This window comes from Rhinoderma darwinii, chromosome 8 (genome assembly GCF_050947455.1).
Source record: "Rhinoderma darwinii isolate aRhiDar2 chromosome 8, aRhiDar2.hap1, whole genome shotgun sequence".
NCBI lineage: Eukaryota > Metazoa > Chordata > Amphibia > Anura > Rhinodermatidae > Rhinoderma > Rhinoderma darwinii.
This window is the reverse complement of record NC_134694.1, coordinates 20,197,451-20,215,424: the sequence shown is the minus strand read 5'-3', so window position 1 is coordinate 20,215,424 and position 17,974 is coordinate 20,197,451. Positions and strand designations below refer to the sequence as shown.

Genomic DNA, 17,974 nt, shown 5'->3' with positions numbered 1-17,974 from the left:
ATTGCTGCTAAAGTTCTAAACGTTGTAACGTCCTAGAAAAATAAAGTAATGTTCAAAAAACTATGCAAATATAAAGTAGACATATGGAATATATAAAATAGTAACTATTTTGTGTGGTATTACTATCTGTTTTACAAGCAGATACATTTAAAATGAGAAAAATCATAATTTTTGCAAATTTTCTCTAAATTTTGGTGTTTTTCACAAATAAGCAATTAATTTATTGACCGAATTTTTCCACTAACATAAAGTACAATATGTCACGAGAAAACATTCTCAGAATCGCTTGGATAGGCAAAAGCATTCCAGAGTTATTAACACATACATTGACACATGTCAGATTTGAGAAAATGGGGCTGGTCATGAAGGTCAAAATGAGCTCGGTCTTGAAAGGGTTAAGAGGCATCGACTCGCGGGACAGGGATATAATATTACCACTTTACAAAGCATTAGTGAGGCCTCATCTAGAATATGCAGTTCAGTTCTGGGCTCCAGTTCATAGAAAGTATGCCCCGGAGTTGGAAAAAATACAAAGAAGAGCAACGAAGCTAATAAGGGGCATGGAGAATCTAAGTTATGAGGAAAGATTAAAAGAATTAAACCTATTTAGCCTTGAAAAAAGATGACTAAGGGGGGACATGATTAACTTATATAAATATATGAATGGCACATACAAAAAAAAATGTGAAAACCTTTTTAATGTAAAACCCCCTCAAAAAACAAGGGGGCACTCTCTCAGTCTGGAAAAAAAAGGTTCAATCTCCAGAGACGACAATGTATAACTAATGTATGTATGATCAAGATGTATAATCTGTTAAATTATTTTAAAATCTAATTTTAAATCTGTTAAAAGTCTTTTTAGCCTTAGTTTCAAATTTACCTCTATAAAGGTACTGTATACACTACCGTTCAAAAGTTTAGGGTCACTTAGAAATTTCCTTATTTTTTAAAGAAAAGCACAGTTTTTTTCAATGAAGATAACATTAAATTAATCAGAAATACACTCTTAATGCGGTAAATGGCTATTCTAGCTGCAAACGTCTGGTTTTTAATGCAATATCTACATAGGTGTATAGAGGCCCATTTCCACCAACCATCACTCCAGTGTTCTAATGGTACATTGTGTTTGCTAACTGTGTTTGAAGGCTAATGGATGATTAGAAAACACTTGAAAACCCTTGTGCAATTATGTTAGCACCGCTGTAAACAGTTTTTCTGTTTAGAGGAGCTATAAAACTGACCTTCCTTTGAGCTAGTTGAGAATCTGGAGCATTGCATTTGTGGGTTCGATTAAACTCTCAAAATGGCTAGAGTTTCATGTGAAACTCGACAGTCTATTCTTGTTATTAGAAATGAAGGCTATTCCATGCGAGAAATTGCCAAGAAACTGAAGATTTCCTACAACGGTGTGTACTACTCCCTTCCGAGGACAGCACAAACAGGCTCTAACCAGAGTAGAAAGAGAAGTGGGAGGCCCCGCTGCACAACTGAGCAACAAGACAAGTACATTAGAGTCTCTAGTTTGAGAAATAGACGCCTCACAGGTCCTCAACTGGCAGCTTCATTAAATAGTACCCGCAAAACGCCATTGTCAACGCCTACAGTGAAGAGGCGACTCCGGGATGCTGGCCTTCAGGGCAGAGTGGCAAAGAAAAAGCCATATCTGAGACTGGCTAATAAAAGGAAAAGATTAATATGGGCAAAAGCACACAGACATTGGACAGAGGAAGATTGGAAAAAAGTGTTATGGACAGACGAATCGAAGTTTGAGGTGTTTGGATCACACAGAAGAACATTTGTGAGACGCAGAACAACTGAAAAGATGCTGGAATAGTGCCTGACGCCATCTGTCAAGCATGGTGGAGGTAATGTGATGGTCTGGGGTTGCTTTGCTGCTGGTAAAGTGGGAGATTTGTACAAGGTAAAAGGGATTTTGAATAAGGAAGGCTATCACTCCATTTTGCAACGCCATGCCATACCCTGTGGACAGCGCTTGATTGGAGCCAATTTCATCCTACAACAGGAAAATGACCCAAAGCACACCTCCAAATTATGCAAGAACTATTTAGGGAAGAAGCAGGCAGCTGGTATTCTATCTGTAATGGAGTGGCCAGCACAGTCACCAGATCTCAACCCCATAGAGCTGTTGTGGGAGCAGCTTGACCGTATGGTACGCAAGAAGTGCCCATCAAGCCAAACCAACTTGTGGGAGGGGCTTCTGGAAGCATGGGGTGAAATTTCTCCCGATTACCTCAGCAAATTAACAGCTAGAATGCCAAAGGTCTGCAATGCTGTAATTGCTGCAAATGGAGCATTACATTTTATTTAAAACATATGTTGCTTGCAAAATGTATGAAAAGTAGAGAGGAGGAAGGAGAAAGGAGAGTAAGATGAGGGGAAATGAGAAGAAAGGAAATTAGATTAGTAGACTAGGGAGAAAACAAGAGAAGAAAAGAATAAAGGAGAATAAAGGAGAAGGGAGGCGGAAGATAAAGGAGAGGAGAGAAGAATATGTAGAAGAGGGGAGAAGAGAGGAGAATAAAAAAAAGAAAAGGAGAGAACAGGGAAGAGGAGAAGAGAAGAATAAAGGAGAAAAGATTAGGAGAAGAGAGAGAAAAGGGTAGGCGATGAGAAGAGAGGTGTATAGAGGAGAAAAAGACAGCTGAATAAAGTAGAAGGGAGAAATGACAAGAGAAAGGAAAGGAGAGGAGAAAAGAGGCGAATAAAGGTGAGGAGAGGAGGAAAAGAGAGAAGAAAGGAGAGGAGATGAGAAAAGTGGCATAGAAAGTAGAAAAAGAGAGGCGAATAAAAGAGATAGATGAGAAGAGGGAGGAAAGGAGATTAGATGAGAAGAGAAAAGAGGTGTAGACAAGAGGAATAAAACAGAAAAGAGGAAAAGAGCGAAAAGGAGAGGAGTTGAGAAGAGAGAGGTAAAGAAGAGAGGAATAGAAAAGAGGAATAAAACAGAAAAGAGGAGAAGAAGGGCGAGAAAAGGAGAGAAATTGTGAAGAGAAGCGTAGAGAAGAGAGGCATAGAAAAGAGGAATAAAACAGAAAAGAGGACGAGAAGAAAGAGAAATGGAGAGAAGATGGGAAGAGAGGCGTAGAGAGGAGAATAAAAAGGAGAAGGCCAGAGGAGAAAAAAGAGGAAAGGAGACTAGATGAGAAGAGAGGTGTAGAGAAGAGAGGAATAAAACAGAAAAGAGGGCGAAAGGAGATGTGAAGAGGGGCGTAGAGAAGGAGAATAAAAAGAGAAGGTAGGAGAGGGAAAGGAGAGAAGATGAGAAGAGAGACGTAGAGAAGAGAAGAAAAGAGAAGTGAATAAAATAAGAAGAGAGGAAGAAAAGGGTGAGGAGAGGAAGGGAGGGGAGTTGAGAGAAGAGGCTTTTAGAGGAGGAGAAAAGAGGTAAATTAATGAGAAGAGAGGAGAAGATATGAGATGGGAGAGAGTGAAGGAAAGGCGAGGGTTTCTGTATATAGTTGCATGAATGACTAGGTAAAATCATAAAGCGCAACTGTGGCAAAAGCTGTTGTAACAAATGAAATTCTAAAACTAGAAGAGAGGAAAATTCATGAGCTCCTGCAAACATTTGACATTTGGGTAGGGATGCACATTATAATTCCAAAAACCTCCAATTTTCTCACCTAGCTCTTTCATCGTGCTGCCTTCTATTTCGGTCGGTAGACTTTCTCTTGCAGAGTTCTTGGCATAAACATAGAACTTGTAGGTATCTTTGGTACTCATGTTGTGAAACGTCCAATTTTGCTGAGCAGGGTCATTGATTGTTTGCAGCAAAAATGAGTCGGTGTGATCCTTGCTCACTGTGTGGAGAGAGGAGACATGTCAAGTAAATAACAAAATCACTTTCTTAAAGGTGCTATTTTGTGGGCAGCATCATGACTAACATTTGTTGGGACCTGATTTGACTGAACAAGTAAGTCAGCCATGTGGTGAAATATTAAATTCACGTAAATCATTAAAAAATTTAATCTAGTGAGATATGGACCTTCTTATCAAGGATTACTCTGCAGGGGGCGACAATAGACACAGGAGAAAACTTCACCCAGGAGGAAAATCTGAACTAAATGGGTCACTAGAATTTCTTCTCAGGGACCAAAGGGGATTTGGACCATTGATTTTAATATCAATTGTGGCTGGAGTTGCTCTTTGAGTGTGTACGAGGTGGTAACATGGGAAGAACTTACCCAGATGGTGAGAAATTTTATAGCCTGTTATGATTCCATTGGGATGTTCGGGTGGTCCCCAAAATAGTGCCAAGGAGGTATCAGAAAGACGTTCAACACGCAGACCAGTGGGTGGTGATGGAACTGCAGACAAAAAATAAAAAATTGAGGAAATAGCAAAAACAATAATGATGACTGAAGCGCAACTTTTGTTTCAAAACGTGTCTCAGCCCCCTGAGTTTTAATACACACAAGTGCCCAAACACATTGGATTTTCCGCACACCTGGGTCACATAAGTGGCATCATTTTGTATAGATTCCTCCTTATATGGAGCAGTCAGTGGAGGGTGTACATATGTTTGTGACCGATTAGTAGTGTTAGTAATATATTAATGCCCATACCATCAATGCCACACATCTATGCCCATAAAATAGTGCCAGTCATAGTAATGTGCATACAATATTGTGATTGCCCATAAATCAGTGGCAGTAATATAGCAGCAAACATTCAATAGTGCTCATAAATACAGTACAAGTTATAGCAGTGGCCATACAATAGTGTCATCCAAATAGCTGCCACCCAGCAGTGCCCATGCGCTAGTACCAACAACTAAGGTGGGAAAAAACGCTCAGAAATTGACCTTTTTTAATCTGCAGCATGTAAATTCTATTTGCGTAATCGCTGCGTTTTCCCCATTAAATTCTATGGGAGGTAAAGGCCACAACAAAAAAGAAACAACGGCCACAACGTAAAAGCTGCGAGTCCACGGCAAAAATCATTAATCAGAAAACAAAAAATCTTAGGGTACGTGCACACGATAACTACAATTACGGCTGAAATTACGGAGCTGTTTTCAGGAGAAAACAGCTCCTGCATTTCAGACGTAATTGCTCGTACTCGGGTTTTGCGAGGCGTCAATTACGGCCGTCATTTGCAGCTGTTCTTCATTGAAGTCAATGAAAAACGGCTCAAATTACGTCCCAAGAAGTGTCCTGCACTTCTTTGACGGCGCTGTTATTTTACGTGCCGTCTTTTGACAGCGACGTGTAAAATTACAGGTCGTCGGCACAGTACATTGGCAAACCCATTGAAATGAATGGGCAGATGTTTGCCGACGTATTGGAGCCGTGTTTTCAGGCGTAATTCGAGGCGTAAAATTCTGTGCTTCTTCATCCAGACCAACCTCCTGGGATGACGTTCTATACCATGTGACTGCCGCAGCCAATCACAGGCTGCAGCGGTCACATAGGATGAAACGTCATCCCAGGAGGCCGGGCTGCAGGATGGCAGAGGGACGCTTCGCCATGTCCACGGGTAAGTATCAAACATTTTTTTAATTTTATGTACAGTTTTCCACAGCGGACACTCCGGCCCAAAAACTGCACCACAATTTGGTGCGGTTTTTCGGCTGGAATTCCCTGTGGCAACCAGGGCAGATATGCTGTGCGCTTTTACCCATCTTATATCCACTGCTATCTATAGTACTGTCTCTACCATGCATTGTCTTCTCATCCATTGAGGGTTACAGTAGGAAGCTACATATGCTAAATACATTGGACATTCTGTATGTGTGAACTTACCTCCCTCTTCTGTTCGAATTGACTGTGTCTCACTTCCGATGCCCTCTCCTTTTCCGTTGAGTACATGGACCGTCACTGAATAGTTGGTGAAAGGCTTCAGACCATAAATGGATGTATGGGTAACATTTCCATGCACGGTTAATTTGTTTTTGTGCTTTTCATTTTGCGCAATGTATCGGACCTATAAAAGTATAATCATAGCTTAAAATATGAGGAATAAAGAAAAAATCTACACATAACATTGGTAATTTATAGCGTGTGATCATGTGATCACATTCATTTCTTTACCCATAATAGAAAACCCAGATCATTGCTCTCTGCTCTTCCTTCTTCCCTATTCCCTCATGCTTTACACTGCAGTACTGATTGTTTACATTGATGACAGGGTATGAGCAGAACCCCACTGTTAAATCGACCACAAGCTCATGTATAAAGTTCTAATTTCCAATACAAAGAATACAAAATGACCAGGAAATTGCCACAAGGAGGCTGAACTTACCATAAACCCCTTGAGTCTGCCATTTAATCCTTCCTTTTGCACTGGTAACCATGCCACTTTGATTGTGCTGTCATTAATAGCCTCTAATCCTATATTTTCAGGAATAATGGTGGGATCTACAAAGAAAATATAAACCCAGTGAAAGGTGATTGAACATATACAACAGAAGAAAGAGTAGCTGATGTAGCCGGTGCCAGTGCTATTAATATATCAGTTGATATACTGAATTGGATGAATGTAGATATGGTCCAAGATAAGTTAAATAAAATACAAGTTAACACGTCTCCGGGACCAGATGGGTTACACCCTAAATTCCTAGTTCAGTTATTTCTGTCCCCCTCTACATAATATTTAGAGATTCTCTCGAGACTGGTATGGTGCCAAGGGACTGGCGCAGGGCAAATGTGGTGCCTATTTTAAAAAAGGGCTCTAGGTCTTCCCCGGGTAATTATAGACCAGTAATCTTAACATCCATCGTGGGGAAAATGTTTGAGGGGCTATTGAGGGACTATATACAGAATTATGTGACAATAAATAGCATTATAAGTGACAGCCAGCACGGTTTTACAAAGGACAGAATTTGTCAAACGAACTTGATCTGTTTTTATGAAGAGGTGAGCAGAAGCCTAGACAGAGGGGCTGCTGTGGATTTAGTGTTTTTGGACTTTGCAAAGGCATTTGACACTGTCCCCCATAGACGCCTAATGGGTAAATTAAGGACTATAGGTTTAGAAAGTATAGTTTGTAATTGGATTGAGAATTGGCTCAAGGACCGTATCCAGAGGGTTGTGGTCAATGATTCCTACTGATGGCCATCAATAGGATAGTCCCTAAAATCCCTTTTAGTGCACAGATGTAGCTGAAGGGTTTATAATTTACGTTGCATGACTTAACATTTATTTATTCATTATGTGCCAAGGCTATGACCTCTATTGATATTAATGGAAAACCTAACAGGAACAGTTTGTTTTCCCTGGATGCATTTGGACCGCCATGTGGGCGTTCCTACTTTTTATATTTTTCTAGTAGGCACAGGTGAGTTATGATGGGGTAACATACCTAAGATTGGGAAGTACAAAGAGAAGAGATTGGAGTAAGAAGTTAAGGAAAACAAAGAAACATATGTGTATACTTGTCATTGGGTGACCTAAGACTGTGCTCCAGAGCCTGCAAAATGGCTGACATTGGATGCAACTTCCTGTTCAAGTAGTATGAGCAGTTCTGGCGCGAAAAGTAACAGAAATGTAACATTCAAGATCATATTTAAGATTAAACATAAGTGTAAAGACATTATTACTGGTTTGGTTTGTAAATATCTACAGTTATTTTTAATAGCTACTTAGAAATTGTGCTGCCCCCTCAAGCCCTGCACTAGGCATAACAGGGTATCAGTTTTGATAAAGCAATCTGGGGGTGCATTAGGGACCAATAGCTGAAGGGGTCCATAACCTTCTGCTCTTGAAACCTAACATTAGCCCCCACCTAAAGCATTCAGTAAACCATATTACTTTTACTGGGGCAATGACTTGAACAGTTACAACCCAGGGTTATCCGTTGCGTTACCCTCAACATGCTGCTTGTACTAGTCCTAATGATGATCATAATATTCTCTTATGGGGCCTGTCAATAAAACATCTATCCCGTCAATTCATTCTCAACTCTGCTGTCTGGTTCATCCGTGTCACCTTTCACCCCTCCGCCACCTCTTCTCTCTACCTGTCCCTTTAGTGGTTGCTGAATGCTCAGTGAATACAATTCAAAATGTATACATTAACATGCAAATCCGTCTACAAACTGGCCCCCCTGGACATCTGTGCACTTTGCTCTAAACACAACCTCCGTTACACATACAACCCTCTCCTTTCCTCCTCTCTTATCCCCCCCCCCCACACTCTTACTTCCAAGACTTCTCCTGTGCTTCCTCTCTCCTCTCGAATTCACTTCCTCTAAATAGACGCTTCCCTACGCCTTACATCCTAAAAAAATAATCCCCTTTTCAGACAAGCTGAGAATCTGCCATAAGCACTTCAATATCATCTCAATGATCTTTTATTCCGCTTGTACCATCCCTGTTTGCTGTCTCTATCCAGATTCCTAATACACTGTAAGATTTTTTGGTTGGGCTCTCCTACCATATTTTTTTCTGTTATCATTATGTCTGGTTTTGCTCATCTGTGACTTGTATGTTGTATTTGTGTATGTTGCATTCATCCCCTTTATATGACATTGTACGGCACCATGGAATATGATGGACACTTACAGTCTTCTCCTGAGTAGCCAATCACAAGCTTAGGCTCTGGTCCCTTGCCATGGTCATTTACAGACTGGACTTTGATATCATAGGGTACAAATGTCTTGGTGTCCTCTACAAGTATAAAAGTTTCTGTGACCCTCTTTTCTTTCCATTCTTCATTCTGATTCTGCCGCCTCCACTTTATAATGTATGCGAATCCAGGTCCGTTCCAATCAATTCCTTTCATAGGCTATTAAAAAAAATGACTATTAGTATATATATATATATATATATATATATATATATATATATATATAAAACTCTGCAGTGATTTTTGCTATCTTCTTTTTTTTTTTTTTTTTTGCAACCTGGAAGCTGTCCACAAACTGCTGTTGATGGATCTAATTTTCTGTTAATGTGTATTTGATTAGCAAATTGAGTGCACATTGTTGTCCAACTGTGAATGGACTGTGGACTAATTGGCTCATTAACATTAAATTAGTCAGCCCCCACATGAACGGACTGAATGCCTCCGTTGACGGATTGCAGAGGATCAGTGACACCTACAAACACGAAATAAACGGCGCTGGGTTCAGAGGGAAGGGAGCAATGCAGGTATGGCAGCAGATTAACATTTATGGGGACATGAAGGCTCCTCTTTAAGTTCAACTAGGACATCATATTCTACCATCTTCCAACACTAAAGGACTGATTTACCTTCCATGTGATCTTCATGTTGTTTGGCTCTGTGCCTTCACCTCGGACTTCAGCGGGATTTTTTTTAGGGGCTATGATGAAATTGTAAACACAACATTTTTTAATTTAACCATATTATTTTTAAGATCGGAGTGAATAATAGGGTTATCATGGCGAAAATACCAATTTGCTAAGTTTTATTTTTTCATTTTCCCCTCTTTTATTTATCACCTGCTTCGGGGGTCTTAAGACGATCAGATGATTTGCTTCCATTGCTAGGTCCTAGCTCATTTACGGCAATAACTCGGAACTGGTAGTTGACATAGGGAGAGAGTTTTAGGCTGGCTGTGTTATCCTCTCCATCCACTCGTGTTAGTTCATGCCATATTCCAGGCTCAAAGCTGTCTTCTTCAAACTCAATGATGAACTCTAGATTACAAAAATGAGCATGAGTTTACCGAATGAGAAAAACAAAATTGTTTCAAAAAGTTTAAACTTTTGTCTAATTTTTTACACAAGGAACAGATAAGTAAAGCAAGGGAACTAGAAAGAAACTGGTAAGTGCAAGGACACGTTCTTGTGGTGGATTTTACCTTCAATGGGGCTATTATTGTCTTTTCCTGGGGTCCAGGTGAGGGTGACACTTGTGTCCTGGGGGTCGGTAAGCTCCAAGTCATAGGCAGGTTCTGGAAGATCTAGTCAAGATAAGTAAAAACATATGAATTAAACCTAAGAAGGTTATTGCTTTTGACAAAAAGGTCCCTTTACTATAAACTGATCACAAAGCCCCCAGCGTTCAGCTGTAATCTGAGGGGGAAACTAAGAGTAAGTGTTTAATTCTCCTGCAGCGCCACCACAAGGCAGGTTTAGTATTACAGAGTGCCCATTCAAATCCATGGATTGCCTGTATAATGCAGGACAGGACAGGTCCTCCAGAGCGATAGGCACCCTCTGGGGCCCCTCTCCACTCTGGCCCTTTTAACTCAGCGTCTACTAACCTTAGAATTCCCTAATAGGGCATTAGAAAAGGGGTTTTCTGAACTAGCAACCCCTTTATTGAGTAGGAGAAATTTATATACAGATTTTATTTAATTTTATATATAAGTCGATCTTTTTTACTTTCATTTTTGGAAGATGAAATGTAAAAAAACAAATATCCAATTTTGTCAAATCGTTGGATATATAATAAGCAACATACAGTATGGGGAACTGTTTTGGGGCAAAAATTTATATCGCCTCTGCATGGCATAGATATTCTCCACTAAAAGAAATGCTTCTGAGGGAGAATACCTCCATAATATAGCATTCTATGGAACATGACACCATTTTATCTGTAATTAATGTTATTTTTTTGTATGATTAAAATGATAACATTTTCCAATATACTTTCTGCATTAATTCTTCATGGTTTTCAAGATCTCTGCTTGTTGTTATTCAGTTGGAACATTCATTGTTAATTTCTAACGGATACAATTCTGTCCATGGTCATGTGATGTACACACAGGTGCTGGGATCGTTAGAAGACATAGCTCTGATACACATACTGTAACAAGCCGTGCTCCTGTGTGACCATCACATGACCATGGACAGAAAGGACACCCTGTGGCCCTCCGCACAGTCTTCTGCACACAGTCCTGCCGTGCGCACGAGGCCTAAAGGTTTTCTTCCATTGGAAAATCCAGCCAAACTCATTTCCTGATGCCTTAGAGACACGTCAGAAGATGATATTAGTGAGGGCCTATGAGCTTAGACTTACATGGGATCTCCATATTAATTGGGAGTAGCGATCTTTCGAGCTCTCAAACCTATAATGCACCGCTGAGAGATATCCATCATTAAGTGTCTCCAACATATCAAGCTTATGGTCCAACACAAATGTCACTAGTATATATTACTTCTATATACTAACCAATCATCACAAGATCTGCCGTTTTCTCTACTGCATCTAGTTCGCTGCTAGCCACACAGGTATATGTCTTCTGGTCACCCTCTTGTACATTGGCTATGCTCATAGAGTAGTCTTCAATAAAGTACCTGTGAAGACAAATTAAAATTCATGGTAGCAGGAGCAGCAAAAAAAGCTTGGTAGATATTTCTTCAGTCTTCGTCCTGTGATACACTAGATAAGTACGAGTCATACTATGTGTATCTATACCCACTAATGCTCTATTCTCAGCCTATATGATGAAGAGTTGTCTTATATAATATCACAGTCAGAACTAATATAACACAACCATACCCTCCCCTCACAGTCCCTCATACTTGTCATTGTCATCATCTTCTCGAATTTCTATGCCGTCCTTTTTCCAATTGATTACTGTATTTTCCATCCTGGGGTCAAATAAGGGAATACACTCAAATGTTGCTTTTCCACCCTTCCTCACTCGCTGGGTCTCTGGTGGAGTGATTATCTGAGTAGCTTCTGTATGAAGAAAGACAATATCAATATAAGTTGGTCAGATATGTAATATTGCTGCTATGGAAATCTTATTTGCAACTGCAACCCCTTGTATTTGATGATAGACTGCAGGAAGAGAGGAAATTCCCATAGGACCTGGATATTATGTCTAGAACTCGCTTGCTCCTAAAGGAAGTCCCATTCCAAGTTTTGCTATGGGGACCCATGGTTACTTGTTTTTCACCTAGAAGAGCATGTTACTCAGATCAGACAGACTCTGGGACCAGGGGAATTTTGCCAATGACCTGATCTACTTTTCTTGCCTCACCCCTGAGGCCCCATGCACACGACCGTACAAATCGTCTGTGATTGCGGACCGTAATTACGGTTCGCAATTATGGACCCATTCACTTCTATTGTCCATGGACACCTTCCCGTACATTTACGGGAAGGTGTCCGTGCTGTAGAAAGCCACAGCAAAACATAGGACATGTCCTATCTTTTGCTTTTTACGGACCGTGCTCCCATACTTTCTATGATAGCATGGGCCAAAAATGCGAGTGGCTGTCCGCGGCCATCCGTGCATGCAATCACGGCCGTGTGCATGAGACCTTACACATTGCCAATCCCTCACATTCTAGTTATGAGAATGTGTAGCTGGCAACAAATAAGCAAAAACTAATGATCACAACCACAGTTTCTATTTCTGACTTACTTCTGACATCTAAATACGCAGAGATAGTCATGTTGCCCTGACTGTTTGAGCTTGTGCAGTAGTAAATTCCTTCATCTTCACTGGTCACATCTGAGATTTCTATGCTGCCATTGGTGAGGATGTTGAAGCTATCCCTCGATACCACTGACTCCATATCCTTATCGTACCTGTTAATATAAGGTTATAGCTGAATGACCAACAACAAAAACAGTCCATATAGCCTAAAGTCTGTCAAACTACAAAGTCAACATTTACAAGCATTTTTTATCATTCCAATGTATCTGAAAGAGGACCTGTCACTAGGTGATATAAGTTGAACAGGTTAACTTACCTGAATAGCTCTATCTCCCTGATTCCAGCACTGTTTTTTTTTTTTCCTGGACCATTTCATTCCAGAGATATGGCCCACTGTTTTGTTGGCTCCCTATTTGCTGATTTGTTGTAGTTAGCTAACAGGGTGGAGCTAGCTTCCCTGCCTCTGATGCTGACCAATGAGCACGAGGCAGCTTGAGGGTAGTTCACGCCCTATTGGCTAACTACAGAAAATGAGCATATAGGGAGCAAACATAACAGTGGGCCATATCTCTGAAGCAGGAGGGTCCAGGAAAAAAAGAAAAACAGCGCTGGAGACAGCGCTATTCAGGTCAGTAAAACAGTTCACCTTATATGACCTAGTGACAGGTCCTCTTGAAATAAAATACTTTGTAAATAGTCTTGATTAAAAGAAATCCTACCATTTTGGGTCTGCAGCTTCTGTACAGACCTTAGTGTCTACATCCAACAACAGAATCCTTTTGTAGCCTTATCTTAAAATCATACTCAAATCATTCCATCTGTCCCATACTTCTTGCTTATATACATTTGGAACATTAGTAAGAAGTAGGAGACATGTAGAAGGCAGGCAGATGGCTACAGGGTCAGACTTCACAGGGTAGGTTTGTAGTCTGTTACCATGGAGACACGTAGGTCTGCATACGAGCTGTAGAAAGAAACTTTTAATCTCTGACATTTGTGACTTCACTTTTCATTTTAAAAGCATTGGAACATTAAATAAAAATGGTTGTGAAGCTATACATAACCTGTAAAGATGATCATATATTTTAAAAAATACACCCTCCTCCGGATCAGAAGTTAACAAGCCCAGTTAGTTAGTGCAAATGCCCTTTAGAATGATATTTACATTTTCTTAGATATACATTTTTTTATATAATCGACATCCATTTAAGGCATTAACCTATGTACGGTTGAAGGCTGGAAGATGCTGAACTAGACTTCAATGATTAGAGCTGGTTACAAATACAGTACTTACCAATAGGTAACTGGAGCGGGAGAACCAAAAAATTTACAATGTAAGAAAACAGAAGTGTTCTCCACCGCAGAATAGTTCATTCTATCTGGAGTAAGAATGACTGGGGCCAGCTCTGTAAGAAGAAAAAATTTGTATTAGTAATAACAAAATGTTTGAAAAGTAGAGAATTCAGCTCCGTGAGCATTCATAAAATTCTGAATTTATTATTCACGCTTTTTGAACTTCACAAGCCGGAACGGCAATAGTGCAAAAGTCATGTGAGCAGTGGTGGGTACGGGCAGGAGCCTTCCCCTCGAATGACAGCAAGCAAGCTGTAAGCCAGTTGCAATCGACTAGGGCAAAAATTGCCAACTCAAACCCTGTATCAGGAAGGGATGCCCTTGGTCCTGTCCGTGACAACAAGCTAAGCTAGCCAGCCATCATCTGCCCGCCTGAATCTTGTCTAAAACTGTGCCTCTCGTATTGGGATGAACCGTTATTGTTGTTTTATCTGCTGTGGCCGGCTGTACTAAAACGGCATAGTAAAATTTGAGTTGGCAAACAATCTTGTGCTTGATACCACCAGTATATTGGGCTGTACACCACCTTGTCCCACCTTACATGCGTATTTGTATTTTCTGGCTATACTGCCAACAGACCCAGAAGACTTACCAACAACATAGATATAAGCATTTTCTTGTATGTGTCCATGTTTGTTCCGTGCTTCACACTGAACCACAGCTGTGTCACTTGTCTTCAAGTTCTGTAGGATTAAACTTCCGCCTTCCAATTTTTGATTTGGACTCAGATCTGCCGCTGTTGGAGAGATTTGTTTTCCAAGTAAGCAAAGAAAGTAAAGGGCCTTGACTATGGGAATAACATATATGAGATGAAAAGATTTGGAGATAGGAAGTGTGGAGGAGTGTATAGGTATACTTGGGTGACCTTGTGACAATAAAAAGTTCTCTGTAGTCTCCAAAATGGCTGGCAATGACTGCAGATTTCTGACCAAGCAGCTTACAGTAGAAACAACTGCTATTGTAGTGAACATTTCTACAGAACAGGAACTCCAGGAGCACATTTAAGTGGTAGTTATCTTATTTGCGAGTAAGTTCATTTTACCGTATGTGGAGACTGTTGTCTGATCCAGCTGGTTTCAGCCAGATCGCAGTTCATGTATATGGGTGCCCCTATAAGACACCTCTACCTGCCTGATCTTCCAGGAATAAATCAGCACCTGAAATGTTTTTGTTTTTTTGGTTAATCAGATCAGCAGTCATTGGTGATCCAGTTGTAAAGTTTTAGAGATTTAGTTGATGAAAGATAATTAGATGTTTGGTAAATCTAATCCAGGGCGGATATACCAAATGTGCAATCTGTGTAGTTGCGCAGGAACACAAGTCGGTAAGGGGGCCCACTGCTACCCTAATAGTAGTTTCCTACTGTCTATTCGATGTCATGGCCGCTACCGTCTGATCGCACCGCAGTGTACCCACCAGTCCGCGGTGTCTTCTGACTTGCGGCCGGTGCCGCATCTCTCCTCCACTCGATGCTGGTGGTGGTCTTCCCCTCCGTAGCTCTCCTTCAACTCACTTGTAGGCTACTAGTGCGCGCGAAAAATTCACCCAGTTTTCCCAGGTATTTAAGGTACCCTCTTTGTCTAAGCAATTAAGTTTTTTAGTCTAGTTTGCTAGCATTGCTCTTCTGTGTTTACTAGTGGATTTACTGTTACTGGCCCTGCTTGAACTTGAACATCCCTGTCTGCCGCCTGCTCTGACCTTTTGCCTGTTTGCCATGATGATCGTCTTCCCCCTGCTCTTACCTCTGGCTTTTCTAACCATTAGTGAACGCCTGCCGCCTGCCCTGACCTACGCCTTAGTTCGGACCTTGCATCTGTCTAGTGTCATTGTACCCCATCTGTCCACGTTGGCCGTAGCCAACGGAGACTACTCTGGGGCTGGAGACCTGGAGATACCAGCGGCCAAGTCCACAAGTCCGTATGGAGGTTAAAAGGTAAACGCCTAGCTATCTCTTAGACTCTGCTCCCCAGTTTAGCCCTAGGCCAAATATATTGGCAATACTGGGTCCACACAATCCTCTGTTGGCCCCATGACAGTCTATAATATCCACAGGGACCGCAACATTATATTGCATGTGAGGGACTGCGCTAATGAAGGTCTTGACTTACAATTACTGGTGGATTGTATATTGGATAGAGAGACTTAAAGGGGGGCCCATTTATTGTTTTTGCACAGGGACCCTCTGCTGTCTGACCCTGGTGTAATCACTATTTTATGTTTAAGGCTATCTGTAAAAATTAAACAATGTTGTAAGGTGCTTGGGCAAGGTTATACTGTACTACCACATGTTGCCCCAAGAACTACAACAAGACGGCTGGCAGTAACTTTCTCCGCACCTGTTAAGGATTCTCCATTTATCTTCCAGGTGATTCTGGGCTTTGGTTTCCCTTCAACTTCACATGTAAATTTGACATGCTCTCCTGGACCTTTAATTTCATCTTTTGGCCTCTGAATCCAGTAAGGAGCAGCTAAAGAAAGACAATTGCACAGTTATTAAAATGGAGGCTGCTAAGGTATACGTAAATAACACACGACTAAAGTAGTAGAATCTATCATAAGCCTTTTCCTAGGCATAAATTGTAGTTCAAAGTATCTGATATACAATTGACCAATAATTTGTTGAAAAAAATCTGACTCCTTATCAATAAGTGTTGGTATTCAGCTACAGCACCAGCATATCTCTTTGATGGTGGTCTTCACTTTGTTGTTTTTGGTCCTCAATAATCCATCACATTAGAAATCATCTAGGAGCGCTGATGACCATCACAGGCTAAACATTTCCTAACTATTAAAATATCAAAAGAGTGGAACATATATGATTTGTAATAGTTGTCTGGTTAAGAAAATCTTATTTTCCAAAACCCAATTAGGAAATTCTGAACTAATAGATAGGATCCACCGTTCAGGACTCTCATCTATTAGTCAGAGGAGAGAGAGGCTCCAAAGAGTGTCTCTGGCCTTGGAGGACTCAGCATCTCAATGATCACACGGATAGCCCATTGATTTCAATGGGTACTGTGTAATGCTTCATTTGCCCTGCGGTGGAGCTGCAAGGAAATAAAACACTTGCAGCTAGGTTCTACCACATGTTACTGCTGATATCTGGACGTTCTCAGCAGTGAAAAATCCTGTGGTCAGATTATCATCCGGGGACCATTCTTACAAAAAGGAATTGTCCAAAACAGAAAACCCCTTTAATTTTATAAGACCAAATATTTCAGGTTAAATATTTAAATACAAAACAAACTACTTTATAATTGATTAAGTAACGTTACTCACACTCCACTCTGACAGTATATTTATGTGTCACTTTGCCTTCTCTATTTTCAGCAATACATTCATAATCTCCATCATCCTCTTCTAGAACATCTTCAATACGAAGGGCCTTCTTATATTCATCGAAATGAAAGCGTTTTGGATCCATAGTTCCAGTAAAAGCATTCCACGTATTCTCTGGGGTAGGGCTGTTTCAGGTAAACAAATATGAGAAACAATTAAGAGTAGGGCAAATGTTCACTTGATATTTAAAGGGGTTATCTGGGATTAGAAAAAATGTTCTGACGTTTTCCTAGAAACAGCGCCACTCTTGACCATTGGTTTTGTCTGGTATTGCAGGTTATCCCTGTTCTAGCATTAATGTTCACATGTTGGAAATAGGTCACAATTTATTTTTAAGAATAAATAAATATATATATATATATAAAATCACCTCAAAAATGGGCTGGGCTTCGATCTTTTAAAGAAAGTGGGCCCATATCAGATTGTCCTGTTCTTCTTCTAGTTTGAACCTGCACAAGGTTCTCTCTCCACAGAGACATCTACATTAGCTTATAGGGATATCGGAAAGCTGCCCTGGGGATACAAGTCCCTTTTTTCTATAAGAGATGGGTAGGAGAATCGACAAGCACTAGACTTCCATTGTTACCAGGATGGAATGGTCACAGGAGCCACCACACAGAGGGGTCATTTTTTTTTTGGTCTTGCTATGGGGCCCACTCTCCTCTATGTCCAACCCTGGCAGAGGGGGTATCTGGTATGAGACAAATATGTCTCCACTGGAGATTTTTTTCTAAGTTTTCTTCCCATGAACATATAGTGGCACTTAGCAGGCCTTTACCTAAACTTATATCAGAGTTTATAAGGTCACAATTATATTATTCTAAGAATGTAGTAAATGACTGGACTTACAGTCCCTCGGAGATGCACTCCAGCTGCAGAGGATTGCCTTTCAAGGCCAAGTACTGACTTGAACTACCTGATGGCATCAACATTTTGGGTGTACGGAACTTCACCGAGTTAC

At 40.6% G+C, this 17,974-nt stretch overlaps 1 protein-coding gene across 3 annotated transcripts in view; it reads right to left on the bottom strand.

The window, feature by feature from the left end:
* L1CAM (L1 cell adhesion molecule) overlaps nucleotides 1-17,974 on the bottom strand; it is a 149,572-nt gene that overhangs the window by 19,541 nt on the left and 112,057 nt on the right. For all 3 annotated transcript variants that reach the window (XM_075835465.1, XM_075835466.1, XM_075835467.1), the window contains 16 exons: nucleotides 17,863-17,974; nucleotides 16,954-17,138; nucleotides 16,011-16,142; nucleotides 14,267-14,410; nucleotides 13,616-13,727; nucleotides 12,307-12,473; nucleotides 11,456-11,615; nucleotides 11,103-11,227; nucleotides 9,787-9,888; nucleotides 9,425-9,622; nucleotides 9,215-9,285; nucleotides 8,525-8,747; nucleotides 6,265-6,380; nucleotides 5,766-5,946; nucleotides 4,206-4,328; nucleotides 3,645-3,821 (listed from right to left, as the gene is read on the bottom strand). In XM_075835465.1, the coding sequence (XP_075691580.1) occupies nucleotides 3,645-3,821; nucleotides 4,206-4,328; nucleotides 5,766-5,946; nucleotides 6,265-6,380; nucleotides 8,525-8,747; nucleotides 9,215-9,285; nucleotides 9,425-9,622; nucleotides 9,787-9,888; nucleotides 11,103-11,227; nucleotides 11,456-11,615; nucleotides 12,307-12,473; nucleotides 13,616-13,727; nucleotides 14,267-14,410; nucleotides 16,011-16,142; nucleotides 16,954-17,138; nucleotides 17,863-17,974 (2,328 nt within the window). The remainder of the gene's footprint in view (nucleotides 1-3,644; nucleotides 3,822-4,205; nucleotides 4,329-5,765; nucleotides 5,947-6,264; nucleotides 6,381-8,524; nucleotides 8,748-9,214; nucleotides 9,286-9,424; nucleotides 9,623-9,786; nucleotides 9,889-11,102; nucleotides 11,228-11,455; nucleotides 11,616-12,306; nucleotides 12,474-13,615; nucleotides 13,728-14,266; nucleotides 14,411-16,010; nucleotides 16,143-16,953; nucleotides 17,139-17,862) is intronic.